This window comes from Bombyx mori, chromosome 15, assembly GCF_030269925.1.
Source record: "Bombyx mori chromosome 15, ASM3026992v2".
NCBI lineage: Eukaryota > Metazoa > Arthropoda > Insecta > Lepidoptera > Bombycidae > Bombyx > Bombyx mori.
The window spans coordinates 11,013,894-11,033,265 of NC_085121.1; the positions used below are offsets into that span (position 1 = coordinate 11,013,894).

The 19,372-nt window shown below is 35.5% G+C and overlaps 2 protein-coding genes and 1 long non-coding RNA gene across 3 annotated transcripts in view; 2 read left to right on the plus strand and 1 right to left on the minus strand.

Moving 5' to 3' along the window:
* The window catches only part of LOC101743353 (TAR DNA-binding protein 43), a 490,523-nt gene that overhangs the window by 358,396 nt on the left and 112,755 nt on the right, over positions 1-19,372 (plus strand). The window lies entirely within an intron of this gene.
* LOC101744401 (E3 SUMO-protein ligase RanBP2) lies at positions 37-15,448 on the plus strand. Its single transcript, XM_038015738.2, has 12 exons — positions 37-339; positions 415-640; positions 1,941-7,510; positions 8,377-8,519; positions 8,609-9,948; positions 10,554-10,756; positions 11,121-11,258; positions 11,831-12,028; positions 12,459-12,833; positions 13,694-13,894; positions 14,292-14,417; positions 14,522-15,448. The coding sequence occupies exons 1-12, from the start codon at positions 271-273 to the stop codon at positions 14,567-14,569; spliced, it is 8,637 nt and encodes a 2,878-aa protein (XP_037871666.1). The 5' UTR covers positions 37-270; the 3' UTR covers positions 14,570-15,448.
* On the minus strand, positions 11,407-18,811 carry LOC134200213 (uncharacterized). Its single transcript, XR_009975035.1, has 2 exons — positions 18,055-18,811; positions 11,407-11,732 (listed from the first exon to the last, which is right to left on the minus strand). It is a non-coding gene; the product is annotated as an uncharacterized LOC134200213 (long non-coding RNA).

Genomic DNA, 19,372 nt, shown 5'->3' on the forward strand with positions numbered 1-19,372 from the left:
GTACATTTTGAGCTCATTTTTAGATCTAGCAATTTTTTGCTCTATAACTGACGACATATTGACTTTTGACGGCATTCCAATTTCTATTCGTTATTATTCATTTTGCCAACCATTTCAAAGAGAATAAAGGTAATCAATATAACCAACCATAGCTTCGCGTTCGATTACGGGCATTTGCAGCCTCATGCGCTTCAAGTTGTAATATTATTTTCAAAAGGTCTAGTTTTGTAAATAAGTGACTACTATCGGTTAGACGGAAAAATCGTTAAAATGTATAGAAATAAAAAAGACGTTGATAAGCACGTCGAAAATTTGCTGAACAAAATATCTTCGAGAGAGGTTGGTAGTTGGTGTTCAAATCAAGTATTACGCTTATTGACAAAGTTTTTACCATCGATATTTGGTTATTTTCAGTTTAAAAGTCGTGCTTATTCCATCGCTCGGTTGTATTTTGAAGTTGGCGATTTTGCGAATTGCCAAAAATATGTTGAGCAATATCTTACTCAAAAAGATAACAATGCAGCGGCTTATAAACTTCTCGGACAAGCTTTGCAGAAGATAGGACAAAAAGAAAAGGCTTTAGAACAATACAAAACTTCCCTGGACATTGACCCAGCCCAGACAAGCACTATTCTAGACAGTAAGTCTTACTAAAATAATATTTAATTTACAATTTATCATATAGCTACTTTACTAGGTTTGTTAATATTAAAACCAAAATCTTCTATTAAGCCATTTTTATGTGCAGTATTCTTATATATATTTATTTATATTTATGTGAAAATTATATTCTTAGTTATATTCTTTTTTTCTATCAGTAAGTGTGTTGGTGGTAGTACTATGATTAATTTATTTCCTTAGATGATTCTTGTCAGCTTGGAAGAGGTCATATTTAGTAATAAGACTGCATAAGCATAAGTACAATACATTGTTTGATTTTTTGTTTTTCTTTTGATTTTATATTGTTTTGCAATAAAGAATACTCTATTATTATCATGTATATAATAAACTACATAATATAATATTTTGTATGTTGTTAATAGGTATGTATTCATTTGTAGCTATTGTATAGTTTGAAGTTGTTATACCCGAAAAGATAAAATTCTTGAATGACTTCCACAATGCAGGAACACACTAACTTATAAAATCAACTAAAATTAGGTTTTGCTATACAAATGAGATATAGACCACAAGTCTTAAGATCTGGCCTCTCATGTCTAGAAGCTCTAGTAACCACTTAACACCAAGTGGGTCATGAGCTTGTTCATTCTTTATTAGGCTTGATTGATTGATCATGATTAGGCAAGTACTCACACATGACTAAATACAGTTTCAGATCAACTTTTCTAATTTATTATAAAAAAAAGAATAATATTCCTAACCTAAAAGTACATTTTATTATCCGCAACACGCTTCGTCAGATTACAGAAATAGAGTTATCAGCAACATGCTTCGTCAAAAAGTACAATACTTACTTTCAGTTACAAGCGTCGTCATAAGTAATACATAGGTCCACATATAGGTTTCAGATTGTATGATGCCTATTTCATATCACCTGATGTATAAAATATGTGTGTTGTGATTATTTTCATTCAGTGTGAATTGACCTGACCATTACAAGTAATAAAACCTTGCCATTGTTTACCTTACGTGCACTGCTTCACGTCAGATCTGTTTTGAATATTATACAAAACAATAAACTACAAGTGGCTGAAGGTCTAGTATAACCAGCCACTTTAATGCAATAAAAAAAAAACTAAGATAAATTAATTAATCCACCAAAAAAATAGTGGCAGTCAGCATAGCTTTTCCATCTGTATAATCATCTGTATTCCCTCTGTTATAATTGATTGACTTGTCTAAATTATAAATAATGGTCAGGAAGATCATAATTGATGTTTTAACACCATTTAAATGAAATATAAAAATACTTGTTTCAGTTTGTGAACTTCTAGCTGATTATGATGTGGAAATAGAACCTGGACGTGCAAAATACTGGTGTGAAAAAGCAGAAGCAATATTCCCTAGACACCCTGTTACTTTTCGACTCCGTGAAAGACTTCTATCCTTGCAAAATCCAAATCCTGAAGCACTAGTCAAATTAATAACCACAGAATTGGCAATAAGACCAAAAGATGCACAACTTCATGCACGTTTAATAAAACATTATATTAGCACAAATAAATTAAAAGAAGCTTTTGAACACAGTTGCAATATTGAGTTTGGTGAAAATTTTTTCATGAGTAATTATGCTTGGTATGAAATTTTAGCCAATCTTGTGGTAAATAGTGGAATTAACCATAATGAATGGCTGTACCAGTTATTGCTTTTAACTGTTAGAGAACGTTTGTGTGTCTTAAGTTTAACTGAAACACCAAGTGGTACATCAAAAAGCTTAGTAGAGTCACAAGAGTTTCTACAAGCCTATGATCAGTCAATTGAAATAGTTGCAAAAACAGGTCCTAGTCCTGGCCATGGAGATTTTCATGCAAGTTTGCTTCAACATCATAAAGGACAATTTAGCTTACATGCTGCTACACTGTTACTGAAGAGGGCAAAGAAAGACCAGTTGAATTGGAGAGATGCTGTAAAATATGCTGCACCATTGATGTTAATAGCATGGCAAACATTACCACTTGATCCAAAAGTAAACTGGGTTAAACATGCCCCAGAAAAACAGTCAAATGCAGTTAGACGGTGGTTTTCTGAAGGAACATACAGGTGCTCTCAAGCAGGTCATTATCTTTTGTCAAATATTCAAGATAAGAATCAAAAATTAGATCAAATATCACATACACTTGTTGGAACAACTTGGAGGGAAACAATCTATGAAAAAATTTTTAATAAAAGAAGTCAATTGGAACTAATTAAATCTTCATATTTTGCATCAGACGCTTATAAACCTCCAGTTTTAAGACTACCTCGCAAAATTGAAGTTGAAGCATATGATGATGATGCTCAAAAAGTATTTGGAAATTCACTACACCATTATGTGTGGACACTTCTGAACTATAAAGATTACACTCAATTTCGATGCACTCTTTTTAATTTATCAACTGTAACAATGAGTAGCTGTGGGCCCGAAACTTTAAATAATCTAGATATTTATGCATTTCTATACTGTGCTACGTTAACTGCCCATCAACAAAAACTTACCAGGATGTCTTATGTTTCCACTGACAAACCAAATGTTTTACCTGCTCATATTACAGATTGCCTCTGTACACTTTCGCAAATGAAATGGTGGGATTGTGCTTATAAATTTTGTCAAAGTGAATTAGGTACTGAGCTTACAGATATTAGAGCCACATTGAGTCAAGGTATAGAGGTTGTTAGATGTGTTGATAACCATGGTCTTGATCCACATCTTCTTTGTTTACTGGGACAATTATTTAATAACAAAGCTAAATCTATTTCAAATTTCGAAGAGAAGAATCATTGGAAATTCCGTGCAGCATTATACTACTCTTCTTCAATTCCTCTGCTTGAAAAGTTGATTAACAAAATTTTTGTAAAAATACCAGAAAAGAGAATGTTTGCCTATATCAACAAGGAACATAACTCTAAAGAATTGAATTCTTTAATAGAAGAGAGCAAATTATATGTTGCATCTCATCATTTTGATGAAAATGAATATGACAAAGTTATTGACATTGCTTCATCTTTAAAATCTCCAGAAGCTTACTACCTTCTTGGTCAAACATATACTAAAATTGCTGTTTTAGAAAATGATAATTCTAAAGATTTTTCAGTTAATACTAATTCAAGCTTTTTTGTAATGATGAAAAAAGCTAAGCATTATTGTTACAAAGCCTTGGACAGGCTTAGACAAATTGAACCTGACAGAAACCACCCTTTGTATGTCAACATCCAGGATTTGATAGAAAACATTAAAACTTACTTAAACAGAGCAGATCCTGATGTATCAATAAATGACAATTTTAAGGATGACTCTGATTCATCTGTTGACCTTTTGCCAGTCCGAGCTACCGCACAACATACTCGTAATCTGAGTTCTACGCCTAAACCTAAACCTAACCTAAACAACTCAAATATGACAAATTATCGAACAGCGGTTGATTCTCAATTCATGGACACTTCAAGAATTGATCATCAATTTTTAGAAAGAATAGAGACAGAAATCAGAAACTTAAACAAGAGAGATGCTACAATTAATGATTTTATGCAACAAACAAGAATATGGTTTGATGAGAATCGCAACTTAGGAAATCAAATAACTAACACTATTCACTCTAATGTCCAAATAACTACGGATCAAATAAAACTTCTAAAAATTTCAGTAGATCATGTAAAGGATCAAATAGACCAGTGTAGAAATGAATGCAAAGATGTCGGTGAACTAAAAAAGCAAATTGCTGAATTAAAAATAGAAGTAAACAAGTTAAAAAAACCAGCAGAAGCAAGTGATGAGAGTGATTTATACAATACAGATAAAGAATGCAGAAATAATGAGAACACACCAGGCTATGCTACACAACTACCTTATAGTCCTGCTCAAGCTATGGCTTCATATAATCAGAGACTTGTTCCACCTTTTCCAGCACCACCTAATCCATACCATTTATATGGACAAAATTTTTATAACTTATACAATCACTACGCCCAAATAGCTCAAACGTCAACACCTGGAACTGCTCCTATATTTGAACATGCCAGGTCCCAAATGGCGCAATATCCAGGTGTATATCCAACACCAGAACAAATGTTTTTAGATATTGCACAACTTGTTCCACCAGCTGTACCAGTACCCCCAGTTCCGACTGTCCCAGTGCCTTCAGCTCCGACTATCCCAGTTGTACCAGCTACACCAATAACTACTGTTACAACAACAGCTAAATCAACAGTTCCGATTATTTCAACACAATCTTCAATATCCATCACATCTAAATTGGTAAATAAAACATCCAAAGAGACAGCTAAATCGTTACCTGTCAATGTTGTGATAACATCTTCTGATCCATTACCTACATGTACTACAGCACCACCTCCTATACTGAGTGTCACTATTCCTCCTAAACATATAAAAAGCTCCCCTCATAATTATCAAATTCCTATGCCATCTGTGGATGAAACAAAAACAGTGTCACCATCCGTTTTTAGTATTCCAAATTCAGGAATAACTGTGAGTTCATCGACAAATTGGAGTCAATCATCCATTTTTAAAACAACGCAGTCAATTCCTGTACTCAACAAGATGGGTGATATATCATTGATAAAGGATGCTGCTAAAACTGAAATTAATAATGCCAGTATTGATCCTTCACCAAATGCTAGTCTTAATAAATCGAGAACAATATCAGAACGTAGCAATACATCTATTGAAAGCTATGATCCATGTCCAGACTTCAAGCCGATAGTACCATTACCTGCCGAAATAAAAGTGAAAACCGGAGAAGAAGATGAATTTACAATTTTTTCTTCAAGGGCTAAATTGTTTAGGTTTGTAGACATGCAATGGAAAGAAAGGGGCCTCGGCGAAATTAAATTATTAAAACATAAAATTACTGGAAAAGTAAGAGTTTTGATGAGACGTGAACAAGTTCACAAGATTTGTGCTAATCATGTAATTACTTCTGAAATGGAAATTTCACCAATGAAAAATGAAACAAAGGCCTATTTTTGGGTCGCCAACGATTTTGCAGATGAAGCAGTGGTACTTGAAATGTTTTGCATACGTTTCAAGACTTCTGATATAGCACAGGAATTTTATAGAAATTTTGAAAAAGCACGCTTAGAAGCAGCTAATTCAAAGACTGTTGAAATCCACACTGACAAACATGATTTAAAAAATACTACCAAGGCATCTACCCCTAGTGACGTTTCTTCCAAATCTGAAGACCATCCTAAATCTACTCCTGGTAAATCTGTGCTTGGAGGATTCACTTTTAGTAGTACACCAAACATAAAACCAATTAAGGATGAAAAAGAAGTCTGTTCTAAACCAACTGAAACAACTGTAGGTAAATCCAACCCATTTACTGACTTTTCTTTGAAATCTATGTCAAGTTCACCATTTTCCAATTTGTCAACTGTGAATACGAATATATTTAGTAAAAATACTACACCTCCACAAGACGCTGCTAAAAAATTAAACATATCTGACACAGTAGAGGACTTTGAACCCACTGCAGAATTTAAACCAGTTGTACCTTTACCTACATTGATTGATCAAAAAACTGGAGAAGAAGACGAAAATGTGTTGTTTGAGAACCGTGCTAAACTCCTACGTTTCGATGCTTCAGACAAAGAATGGAAAGAGCGAGGACTAGGTAACATGAAGTTACTTATACACAAAGAAAATACCCAAAAAGTACGATTATTAATGAGACGAGAACAAACTTTGAAAGTATGTTGCAATCATTCAGTAACAAAATTTATGATATTCCAAAAAATGCAGAATATGGAGAAAGCTGTTACTTGGTGCGCTAAGGACTTTTCAGAAGGAGAACTGGTAACACAAACATTTTGTTTGCGTTTTAAAACTCCAGAGCAATGCGGAAAATTTATTGATACTGTAAACATGGCACAGAAAAATATGGAAGATGAATCAAAAACTTCCAAGGAAGGAAACAATGCAGCCACACAGAACAATCAAACTGGATTTGGAGATAAATTTAAGTCAAAACCAGGGTCTTGGTATTGTGAAACATGTTATACCAATAACTTGGAAAGTTTTGACAAATGTGCTTGTTGTGAACAACAGAAACCACAACTTGTTGTGAATAATAAAGAATTAGGTTTTGGAGACAAATTCAAAAAGCATCCAGGAACATGGGAGTGCCCGATGTGTTTAATTCGCAATGAAATTGGAGTAAAAAATTGCATTGCCTGTAAAACACTTAAAGATCCTTCAGAAACAAATAATAAACCAGAACCAGAAGTACAACCATTGCAATATTCTTATGGAATACCTGGTCAAAATGCTAAAACCTTAGAAAATAAAACAATACAGTTTCAAAATACAAATATTCAAATATCAACTGATTCAAAAGCTTCTATTCCGAAATTTAAATTTGGTATTGCACCAGCATCACATGAATCAAACGAGGAAACTAATTCAGAAGTTGATGCACCCACTTCCACATCTATATTTGATGGTACTGGTACACACACATTTAAATTTGGTATTCCATCAAATTTGACTGTAAAGCCCCAAAATTCACTTGAAATTAAAAAACCAATGAGTACAATGTTTGATTCACCTAAGACTTCAGTAGCTGCTGAAAAACCTTTGAACATAAATTTAAAAATAGAACATGAAAATGAGAGTAACACAGCTGTATTATCTAAATCAAAAGATCTTACGTTTGGTTCTAATGAAAGTGGAACATTCAATTTCGTTTTTAAACCAAAAACTCCAGTAAAATCCAAGAGTCCATTGAAAAATCCAAAAAGTCCTGGTGAGGACAGTGATGGAAATGATGAGTGTGTGTCAGAAGAGGAGTCGTCCCAGATACAATTTACACCTGTTATTCCCTTGCCTGATGAGGTAAGTCATATTTTAATTTTACAAAAAAAATTCATAAAATTTGAAGTCGTCGTAGCTTAAAGGATAAGGACGACCGGTGCATTCGTATTGAGCGATGCACGGGTGTTCGAATCCCAGGCGGGTGCTAGTTTTTCTAATGAAATACGTACTCAACAAATGTTCACGATTGACTTCCACGGTGAAGGAATAACATCGTGTAATAAAAATCAAACCCGCAAAATTATAATTTGCGTAATTACTGGTGGTAGGACCTCTTGTGAGTTCGCGTGGGTAGGTACCACCACCCTGCCTATTTCTGCCGTGAAGCGGTGATACGTTTCGGTTTGAAGGGCGGCGAAGACCTTAGAACTGATATCTCAAGGTGGGTAGGGCATTTACGTTGTAGATGTCTATGGGCTCCAGTAACCACTTAACACCATGTGGGCTGTGAGCTCGTCCACCCAATTAAGAAATAAAAAAATAAAAAAACTTGATGTGGATTAGCAGACAAAGGATAACTGTAAACCAGCATCTGATAACTGTAACCCATACACCAAATGATAGTAGATTTCAGTACCACAAGAACATTGTAATACAATTCAACATGAAATTTCTAGTTGAAGTGCATCAACGTAAGCATATGATATAAATTAGGGATAGAAACAGTAGTTATTTTTAGCTTTTATTTTTAATCACAAATTACTGTACAAAATTCTAATCTTACATTTTCCTTGACTAGTTCCATCAAAATAAGATAAATAAGTAGTAGTCATATAATATATAGTATAGTCCAAGTGTCTTATTCGTATTGAGAGTTAAAAATAAAGATTGAATAGAAAATGTTGTAAATATATACATGTTGTATTTGAAAAAAATTGCTTTGACAGGTTCAAGTTGTAACTGGGGAGGAAAATGAAACTGAACTTTATGGCCACAGAGCCAAACTATATAGATTTATGGCTGGCGAATGGAAAGAGAGAGGAATCGGAGTTGTAAAAATTTTGAAACACAAAGATACAGGCAAGTTAAGGTAAGTAATAACTTAACTGGTGTTTTATTAGAGACATATTCAAATAGACCATAATCATAATCATCATTTAATTTATTCTTTTATTTTAGAGTTGTAATGCGACGGGAGCAAGTTCTAAAAATATGTTTAAATTATGCATTAGCGCCTGAAATTACATTTACTCCCAAAGATGAAAAAACGTGGTTGTTTGCTGCTAATGATTATAGTGAGGGAGAGTTAAGCTTACAACAATTTTGCCTTCGATTTGCAAATAAAGAAACTGCTACTGAGTTCAAAGACGCAGTTGATAAAGCCAGGGATGGTAAATCTATTGAAATAATGAAAAAAGATGATAAATGTAATTCAGAAAGTATTTCTGGAAAGAGTGAACAAAATATTGATGAGGATGATGTTATTTTTGTGAGTGAAACAGTTGCCACTGTGGAAGAAAAGCAGAAAGCAAAGGATCTATTACTTCCGGAAAACTTTTACAATTACAAATGTAAAGATCCATGTCAAGGATGCCGGGGTTGCAAAGAAAATGAGTTTGTAAAAAAAACTGATTCTCCAGTGAATATTAGCAACTCAACAAATCCACTAGAACATATGACTATGGCAGCTCTTCTATCGACTCCTAGTAAAACGACTCCATCTTCATTTCAAAGTCCTACTAATTCATTGTATGGCACTCCATCTAATTTTGAAAAGACTTACGATACCTCAATTTTCCGTACTCCTCTAGGATCAATTGGCTCATTAAAATCCGATACACCTACATCAACAATAAAAAAATCTGATCTTTTAATTAGCAAAGAAAATGATTCAATACAGAAACCCTCAGTTTATTCAACATCAACTGTTGAGGAGGTTGAAGCAACAGAGATAAATTCAAAGTCTAAAGGTGTTATACTTGCTCCCCCAAAACTTACTAATGTTCCCTCAAATGAACAAAAAGCTCCAGAAAAAAGCTCCATTTTTACTAGTGGTCAAAACAAACCTATGTTTGATCAATCCAAATTTCTATTTGGTAGTGCTGCTGCTGGTACTTCTAGTAATAAATCAATTTTTTCATATTCAAGTGATAACTCACCTAAAAATCCAAAAGATGATGTGAAATCAATATTTGGTGGAGCCCAGAAAGACTTTTTATTTAGTAATGTAGCACAAAGTAAAATTTTTGGCCCAGGATCAATAGCTAGTAATCAATCGAAACCCAGTCTTTTTAGTACACAACCACAGACTGAAGAAAAAAAGAATGTGTTCGTAAATAATGACTTGCAGTGTGGGAATAATGCAACTATTAATTCTAATCAGAAAAAAACAAATGAAGACATCTCAGAAAAATCCAATGTAGCCAAAAAAGAAGAGATAAATAGTGAAGGACCCTTCAGAATTGATAATAAACTATCATTTGCTGCTTTGTCTACGGGTAGTGGTGATAATTTTCAGAGTAAGTGCTTATTACTGATTTATTAAGGATCGCCATATTAATAAAAAATAATAATATTAAATCAATTAACAGCTGTAAACAGTCAATCTCAGTGTTTAAGTTTAGTAAAAGCAAACTTAGCAAAAAAAAGGACCCAGTATGACGTATGTAATGGCAATAAGTAGGTACTAAAAGTTCATGTTTAAGTTAGCTCTATGAATCAAAATCTTGTACAATAATTATGTGTTTTAAATTGTGAAGAGCGTATGGTGAGTCCACAATGCAAGATGTCTTTTTCGGCAGCAAAGCACGCGTTAGGAGTTGAAGGTTAGGTACGACAGGCGGAATAACAATCAGTTGATGGCTCTGTCCGGGCGTAGCTGAAACAGCCTCTTAGGCTACCAGCAAATAGTTGGGGAATAAAATGTGGTCGACTACATTCGGATAAGATATTCATACTGTATTCGTATTATACAATTTAAATAAATGGAAAGTTTGAAAAGTTTTTAAATATTAAATTAGAGCAAATGCTGATATTTGTAAAACAATATATTAAGCCCCAAGCAATATATTAAAATCACATCATGTGTAATTACAAAGGTAAAAAACATCAAATTCCATTGCAGAAAAGGCCGATTTTCAATGGGAGGGTGCAGGTCAGCAACTGTTTGCTGGTGGACAGAGAATAGAGGGAGATAATTCTAAAACTGAAAGCAATGCAGTAACCGAAAAAAGTGGAGCTGCAGGTGATGAAGAATATGACCCATATTATGAACCTATTGTACCTTTACCTGAAAAAATTGTGATCACTACTGGTGAAGAGGATGAGGTAAGTACTGTTCTGCTTATGATTTTACAAGTTACTAAATTTTTCACAAATCATTTCATTAATGAACTTTCAATATGTTTTGTCTACACAACCTGTATTCAATGATTAATTTGATTTGAGTTTGTAACCCTTTGAAATACTGGCACTGAGTTGGGGGATAGTATTTAAATAACTACTTTTTTCTCCTACCTACGCCAAAAGTTCGGTTTTCCTCCCGCTGTACAGGGAAGATTGTCTAACTTTTCCTCCCACTGTAAGGAGAAGAAACTGTAACTTTACCCCCTGGGTATAACCAGGTAAATGTCAGAAGTGCTCAATAAAATAACACTATAAACTTAATCCTAAATGAGTTGTGAAATTTTAGGAAAAATTGTTTGGCGAAAGATGCAAATTATTCCGTTATAATGAATCTCAAGAATGGAAGGAACGTGGTGTAGGCGAAATAAAAATTCTGTATCATCCAGAAAGAAAAACGTACAGATTTTTATTAAGAAGAGAACAGGTAATTAATTTTAATCATCCAAACACATTGTTCAACAAGGAAAAAAACGGATTAATTACTTACCAGATTTATTTAATATGCAAGTGAGTATAGTTTCATTTCCAAAGCACATACACATAAGAGGAGTCTCCAAAATAAGAGCCAAATGTATAATTAATTATATATTTATTATTGTTTTACACCTGGACGATAATCTAGATATTTAGTAAATTTTATTAATGGCCATACCATAACAGACATTGAAGTATCAGTGGGCAGGGCACATTGCTCGTAGAACGGAGGGACGTTGGGGCCAGAAAGTTCTTGGGTGGCGACCGTGTGTGTACTTGAAGAGTTAGCGTGGGTAGGCCTCCCACAAGATGAACCGACGACCCATTCGAGGTTCGCGGGGATCCGCTGGATGCAGGCAGCGCAGATACGGTCTTTGTGGCGAGGCTTGGGGGAGGCCTATGTCCGGCAGTGGACGTCTGTGGGCTGATAAGAAGAAGAAGAAGATACCAATAAATTCTTAATCTCGTTTAAGTAAGGTTTCAATACCTTCACGCTTGCTACGATTTAAAAAAAATTGCCAGGTTCATAAAGCTGTATTGAATATGCTGTTATTTGCGGATTTGGAATTACACCCAATGAAAAATTCTGATCGAGCATGGATTTGGGCTGGGATAAATTATGCAGAAGACCCATCTGGTCAGCAGGAGACCCTAGCTGTCCGTTTTAAATCGATCGAACTGTTCAATGAGTTCGGCAATAAGGTCGCCCAATGTATACAGGTCAGTGTAAGATATTTATATTCATTTAAAATAAATGATCTAAAGGTTGGCAGAATGCTATGTTTCAAACTGAAAAAAAATACTATTTTTTAACTATAAAAATGAAATTCACAAGTAATATAAACGAGGCTATTTTTATAGCATAATATAAGATATTGTAAATTATTTTTATTATTATGAACCCCTTGGGAAGTTCCTACTGACAGGATTTTCTGAGCGATCTAACAAAACACAATTTCAAATATTTTTGTTTCGTATATTGTATTCAATGCTATGCTTAATACTGCAAAGTTATATTATCAAATATTTTCAATACTTTTATTCCTAAAACACTTTTGAAACAAAAATATAATTACTCAGACAGTGACACTATGTTTTACAGGTTCTAGTTTGCATAAACTATGTCTAAATGGTAATTTTCTTATTACAGAAGCTGCAAGATGAAACAGCTGCTAAGCCTATTGAAGTGAAAAAATCTCAAGAAACAAATGAGGCCAGTTTCACCAATCCCATGCGGTTGCCGAAACATTTGCAAGACAGTGCACGAGCAGACTACGCGATGACGGCAAAAGTGGAACAGCAAACTCAGAGAGACGAAGTCGTGGACCCGAAACCAGAAGCTGTGTTCCAAGTCAGACCATCACCGTCCAAAGAAAATTTTCAACAAGTACAGTTCCAAGAAATGCGCCAATCAAAGGAATATGACGTTGATGAAGAATATGACGACGATAATGGCGAAGATAATTATGATGAGTATGATCCCGACTATGAGCACAATGAATACGACCATGAATACAATGAAGATGTAAGTGTTAAAATTAGCGTATCCTAACATTCAAAATGGATGCGACTTTTGAATATTTTGATTTTTTTTATATTATATTTAATATAACCATGAAAAAAATGCCACCTATGATGTCTTATATTCAGCGATGGGTAAAAATTGAAGGGCTTAAATGAGTTGGTTATTCATTTTAATTAATGCGAATATATTTGATGATTTCATGTTGCATTGTCGGAATTTTTTGAAGTCGAGGTTCACAATTTTATAATTTGAACTTTTAAATTACTATTTTTATGCTATAAGGCAGATGAGACCTATTTTAAAATAATTTTTCTTTAATTATTGATCTGGAAATTGTAATATATTATAGAAAACCAAAGCAAAGTACAAAACTGCATATAAATTTGTAGAAAGAAAATTAATTGAAGTAGAAGTTTGTTTATCAAGGGTGAAAGACCTCGATGCTTGCCTGAAATTTGAATGTCAAACATCCAATGTAACCGTCATCACATTATTTTAATACCTGTATCATCATAATACAGCTCAGATTAGACCTTTTATCTCAAAGTGGCTATGAGCACCCTTCCACCTTGCCTGCATTTTGGAAACACTTAACATCTGGGGTCGGGCGCAAAACAAAAAAATTTGAAATAATGGCGACCACACCTACTGTTCCAAATAAAACCCAAGATGCACAGCAAAAACAAGGTTTTTATTCCGACCGTGTATAATAAATACACTCTAACAAAAGATTTATTCCCAAGCGGAGACCAGAAATTAAAAATACAAGAATTTAAAACTACCGTTTTATTTATTTACATACACACAATAAACATTAAATGTCCATTTATCGATGATTTCAATTTTAATTCAATATGTAGGAAGAGGAAGAATCTGGTGAATATTATTCGTGTGATGGAGAAGCAGTTATCAAGCAAGGCAGTTCAGAAACGACATGTGAGAACGCTCGCATCATCGTGATATTTGATCAGGATGTTTGCTCACCTAAAATTCTGATCACTGACAGTGGAACTGGAGAAATCCTTGCCGATATGCTTATAAGCACAGATACTGAATTTGAGGTACGTATTTTTAATAATTATATATAATTTTTCGTTATTTCGTAGCAAGCGGTGTTGCTGGCAGTGCTTTAAAAAATATATTTTACCAACATGTTTTGCGCTACAGGTTATAATATCGCTATTAACACTGCTTTCGGCGACACCATAGTGGTGTCGTGAGATGGCTGTTTCAGTAGTTTGCTTGCTAATAATAATAGTTTAAATTGTTCGAAATCGGAAAACTAAATTTAATATATAATAATAACATAATTTCCACTAAAATTATGTTATTATTTGCGTTACTTAAAATACTTTTAAATAATATGTTCACTTTGTTATAATTAAATCACGATAAGTGATGTATTTAAAACTCATTACCTTTAAAACATTTTAAATTAATTCTCCATATTCCATTTAGATTTCTAGTGATACTACGTGCAAATGGTCAGGAACGGACTTTACGAGCAATGATCCCGTTGAAAAGTCTGTAACAGTTAACTTCCCCGATAGTGAAGTCGCAGCACAGTTCCATGAAAGTTGTGAGGTAAGAAAACGTAAAAAAAAGTTCGCATACAACAGTTGTACATTTCATGTCTCTCTATAAAATATATAAGTTTCACATGTGTAATGGTTTTTTATTTATTTCAGACTTTATGTAAAGGTGCATCGCTGTACAGATCAGATCCAGAATCGTAGGAATATTTCAAAGTATTTTAATATAGTTTTATAATTTGTGTTTAAGAAGTAGGTTTTGTGCCACCTTGGTATTTGAACAAAGTTATCATCAATATTTTCACATATTTTATTAATGTAATTTTTAATTTAAAAACAACAAGTAAAATGCGAGTTTTTTTAATATATGGTACATTACCACCACCACCACCACCACCACTACCACTTATGAAACTATCACTAATGCATATAATTATAATGTTTAGTGTGATTTTACAAAAATCAATAGCACGCTGTCTGTGAGATATTTCATAGTAAGTATAGTACTTAAAATATTTTGTCTTACTATTTACTAAATCATTTTGTTTTCAATACATTTATAATTATCTTGTAATAAATATGTGTTATAACTTATCACAAGGAGATCTAACCAACACTTGTTACTTATTTATTAAAAAGATAAAAAAGTAGTAAATTATTTTTGTATTTTATGTCGTTCCTAGTTGGTTAGGTCTTCTTGTATTCCTTTCTTGTATTAAGTTAATATGTAGAGCTGTAAACCTATAAGTTTCATAGTAACTTCACAGTTCAATGATTCAGTCAAATAAAAAGACTACAGAAGAGGACATAACTCCGAGTAAAATTGACATTATTGAAGTATAAAAATGTATGTTGTTAAATAAATCAAATATCGTCGTGTTTCCCTGTATTACGTGGATTATAAAATAATTGATATTATAGAAATGAGAAAAGGATTGAATTTCAAATTATGACATTAAACAGTAAATAAATGCATATAGGACGAAAAAAATAATCTTGTTCTCATTTTGGAATCTGATGTGGAATGTATTGTGGAATGTGAAGAACTTACTTATAACGTAATAAAGATGTTGAAATAGGAAATTGTCTGTTATTTTATTCTGTAGTAGACAGATCTGAACGCACTATAATGATGAGTAGCTACTAAACAATGACTTATTTTGGAAAAAGTGGTGCAAAGGGTTTTCCTGCTGTATCTTTTTTTTTCCTACCTAAGCTGATAGTCTTGAGAGGCTATTTCAGCGTAACCTTAACAAGTAGGTAAGCTCCCGGGGCTCGAACCGGAGTGATGCTAACACTGATCCTAGTAAGAGTGGTGCTTCGCAGAATCTACCACAGGATCGGAAACGCGACCCACTGAGAAGATCTGGCGAGAAACTCAGTAGGCTGTGTCTATGGGTTAATTCGCTCGTCGAGCCCTTCGTCGCAAGCGACGGGTTCGACGAGAACGGTGACCGGTGCTTGTGGTACCCAAAAGCACCGTTAATGGTTTGGGAAGATCCGTAATGACGTGTTTTGGGCGACGTAGACTGTTTACCATTCGGTCTACAGGATTGGGTATGTAGTTTCCAGTGGCCACGACGAGAGGGTTCTCATGTTGTGCCTCCTTTTCAAAGTGGCGCAATGATGCTAACTGTATATACTTACTGACCGAGTCAAGTTCCAGGCCATCATGGAGATCCACGTTCTTCAGGAACCATGGTGCTTCGACGGCTATCCTGCAAAATCGGGATTGAATAACCTGAAGGGGTTTCAAGATAGTGCGGGCCGCGTGAGCGAACACTACGCTTGCATACGTTATGACGGGGCGTATGCAAGTTTTGTAGAGAGTTCTCTTTTCGGAGGGACAGTTTGCTTCCCTTGCAAAGCATAGGGTAGAGACGTCCTAATATGAAGGCGGCACGGTCGCGTACCGTTTTGATATGGGGACGGAATGTCATCCCTCTGTCGAGGGTGACGCCTAGGTATTTGACCTTCGAGGCCCACGGTATGGGCTGGCCAAAGAGAGTGATGGGGCTAACGGCAGAGGTGTTAACGCGCCTATTAGGGAGTGGGATGCTCGAAGTGGTGTTCGGAAGGCGACCCCTTTTGAAGAGCACCGCTGTGCTTTTCGTGGGGTTGATGCCAATGCGCCACTTCTTCCTACACGAGTAGTAGATAGCCGTGTCATCGGCGAAGAGCGCTAGATGGGTCTCCGGAGAGCGGGTCATACTATCATTGATATACATCATATTACCATTGACATATAAACTAAATAATAACGGGGAGAGCGCGGAGCCTTGCGAGACTCTGGCCGTCAGATGATGGTGCGAGAGCGAGTTCCCTCTACTCGATATCGAAACGAAGGGTTCGACAAGAAGTCTTGTATGATGAGCACGAGTCTGTCTGGCACTACCATTTTGTAGTTTGAAATCAAACCGTTGGGCCAGTCTTTGTCGAACGCCTTCTAGATATCGAAGAAGAGGGCTCCGTGAGGCGGTGCACTTGTTGTATGCACGAGTGTTTAGCGCGAATCCAAACTGCTCGTATATTAATATGTTATTCGCGGTAACGAAATCCCAGAGGCGTTTCCGAAGGAGTCGTTCGTAAATGTTGCCTATCGCTGTGAGGAGACTAAAGGACGGCAACTAGCGGTTTCGTTTTTTGGTTTGCCCGGCCTATGTATACCGATAACGTCCGCTTCTTTCTACACCACGGTAAAGATGCAGTGCGTCATAGCGGCATTTAAAATGGTAGCCAACTTTGCTATCAGTTGGACTGGTAAGATTTTTAGGGCGCGGTTGCGGATGCCTTCGGAGCCGGGTGCCTTCTTAGGGTGAAGGTTGTGGATCGCTTCTTTAATTTCGATACTGGTAATGGGGGGTAACGCGTCCGAGGACGGCAGGGAAGCTCTGCGCTCGACCTCCCTGTCGACTAACTCGGTGTGTTCGGGGTCCGCGTATTGAATGCTGGTGGTGCACTGCTCTTGCAGTGCATCGGTCAGCAGCTCTGCCTTGTCATCGTCATCGTAAGCAGGCGGTTGGTCTGAAGGGCGTACGAGGGGAGGCATAGTAACGGTCCGCTATGTCGTAAACTAGCATTCTTGCAAAAAAAAAGACATTATTCGTTACTATTGATGATCGAAGCGTAAATTGGAAAATAAAAAAGTTGAAAACACAAATAACTGGTTTTTTTTTCTTTTCTTTTGGGCGTTACTTCTTTTTCTCTGGTCACTTTACAATAAAATGGCATAGGGCAAAAGGCCTAATAAACGTAACATTTCAGTGTACCGTACTACACCTACAATAGGTGACCGTGCATGATTTGTTTCTAAGAATTATTTATTTTCCAAGATAAGCCTACTCAGTATAATACACACTAGTTTCAATATGATAGAGGTAATTATTTGTTCGCCATGTATACACTTATTCTCCTATATACTGGGTGTTACAAAACTACCCGTAAAGCCGAAAGAAGGTTAAATGGGTTCTTATAACGAGTCCATTCACAATATTTAAGAATCGTAGTAATGCTGTATAACACCCTAAAAAAGTAAAAAAATATGATTTTCACTGATGTGCAAACACTATTTCAGTAACATTAAAGAGGAAACAACGCAGAATGTATGTACTTTCATTTCTACTTAATTCTCGGAATGATAAAAATTTGAAAAGACCTAACCTAACGAAACAATCCAAACGAACACTTACTTTTTCATAATAATTTACAGAAACGGCTTAAAGTGTGCTCCGCCTTCCGCAATACACAACGTCGCTCGTCGGGATAGGGCTTGTGTGGCATTTCGCACCATCGTCGGTGTTATTGATGCGAAAACCGATCTAACACGCTGTTTCATCTCGGCAACCGTTGGGCAACCGAAGAAAGACGCTCTATCCTTCACATAATCCCACAAAAAGAAGTCCAAGGGTGTGAGGCCCGGAGAACGAGCAGGCCATAGCACCGGTCCCCCGCGGCCGATCCATTCTCGCGGAAAGCAAACGTTAAGATGTTCTCGTACGTTGCGAGCAAAATGTGCCGGAGCTCCATCATGCTGAAACACCATGTTTCTTTTGGTCCTCAAAGTAATCCCAGCCAGCCACAGGAAAGTCATCAATCGCCTCTTCGAATTCTGTTTGTAAAAACGTTAAATCGTTGCCAATACATTTCGCGAGCACTATTTAAATTGCGATATTCATGGCCTACGCATCATATCGTAAACTCCGAGTTAGAAAGCATTGTTATTTTGCAAAAAATAACAGAAACAGCTGTAGGATATCGATTAGAAGATTTGAAGTTGACAATATTTTTTTTCCAACTTTACATTTCTTTAAGCCAGTACTTGAGTATAATCACATCCTTGTATTGAGGTACCTATGCAACACACAAATTAAGAAACAACAAATTAAAAATATAAAAACTATTAAAGTAGACAATTATTAGGGAAAATAGGTACGTAGGCCGTTTTGATGAATAATCTGGTTCCCTGATATGACAGATTACTAGGGTTGGCACGATTTTTGGCTTTGATAATTAATTATATTTTTACGGGGTATTTTGTAACACGTTATATATACACTGAAGATAGATTCCGGACAAAACCGAATAAAATTACATTATGTAACACCCTGTAAAACGAAATAACTTCTAATATGTGATCAATTCAGTAATTTTTTAATATAAAACATTTTAAAAATCCTACTGAAACCTACCTAAGAATATTATGACTTCATCGGTAACTTTTTCTTGCCTACCTACCTATGTTAATAACCTCGAGGGGTTATACTAGCTTCACCGAACGTGTAGGCGAGTTTACGGGGCTCAGCCTGGTAAATTTGCTGACTCTAGCAAGGGAAATGGTTTGTTGAACCTACCGGGTCGGAATTGCGATCCGTTGAGAAACTCAGTGGGCTGTCTCTGTGGATTAATTTTAATGGCGAACCCTTCGTCGTATTCGACGAGAACAGTGAACGCTGCTTGGAATGCCTAAAAGAACCGATAGTGGATCAGGAGAATCCAAAGTAAAGTGTT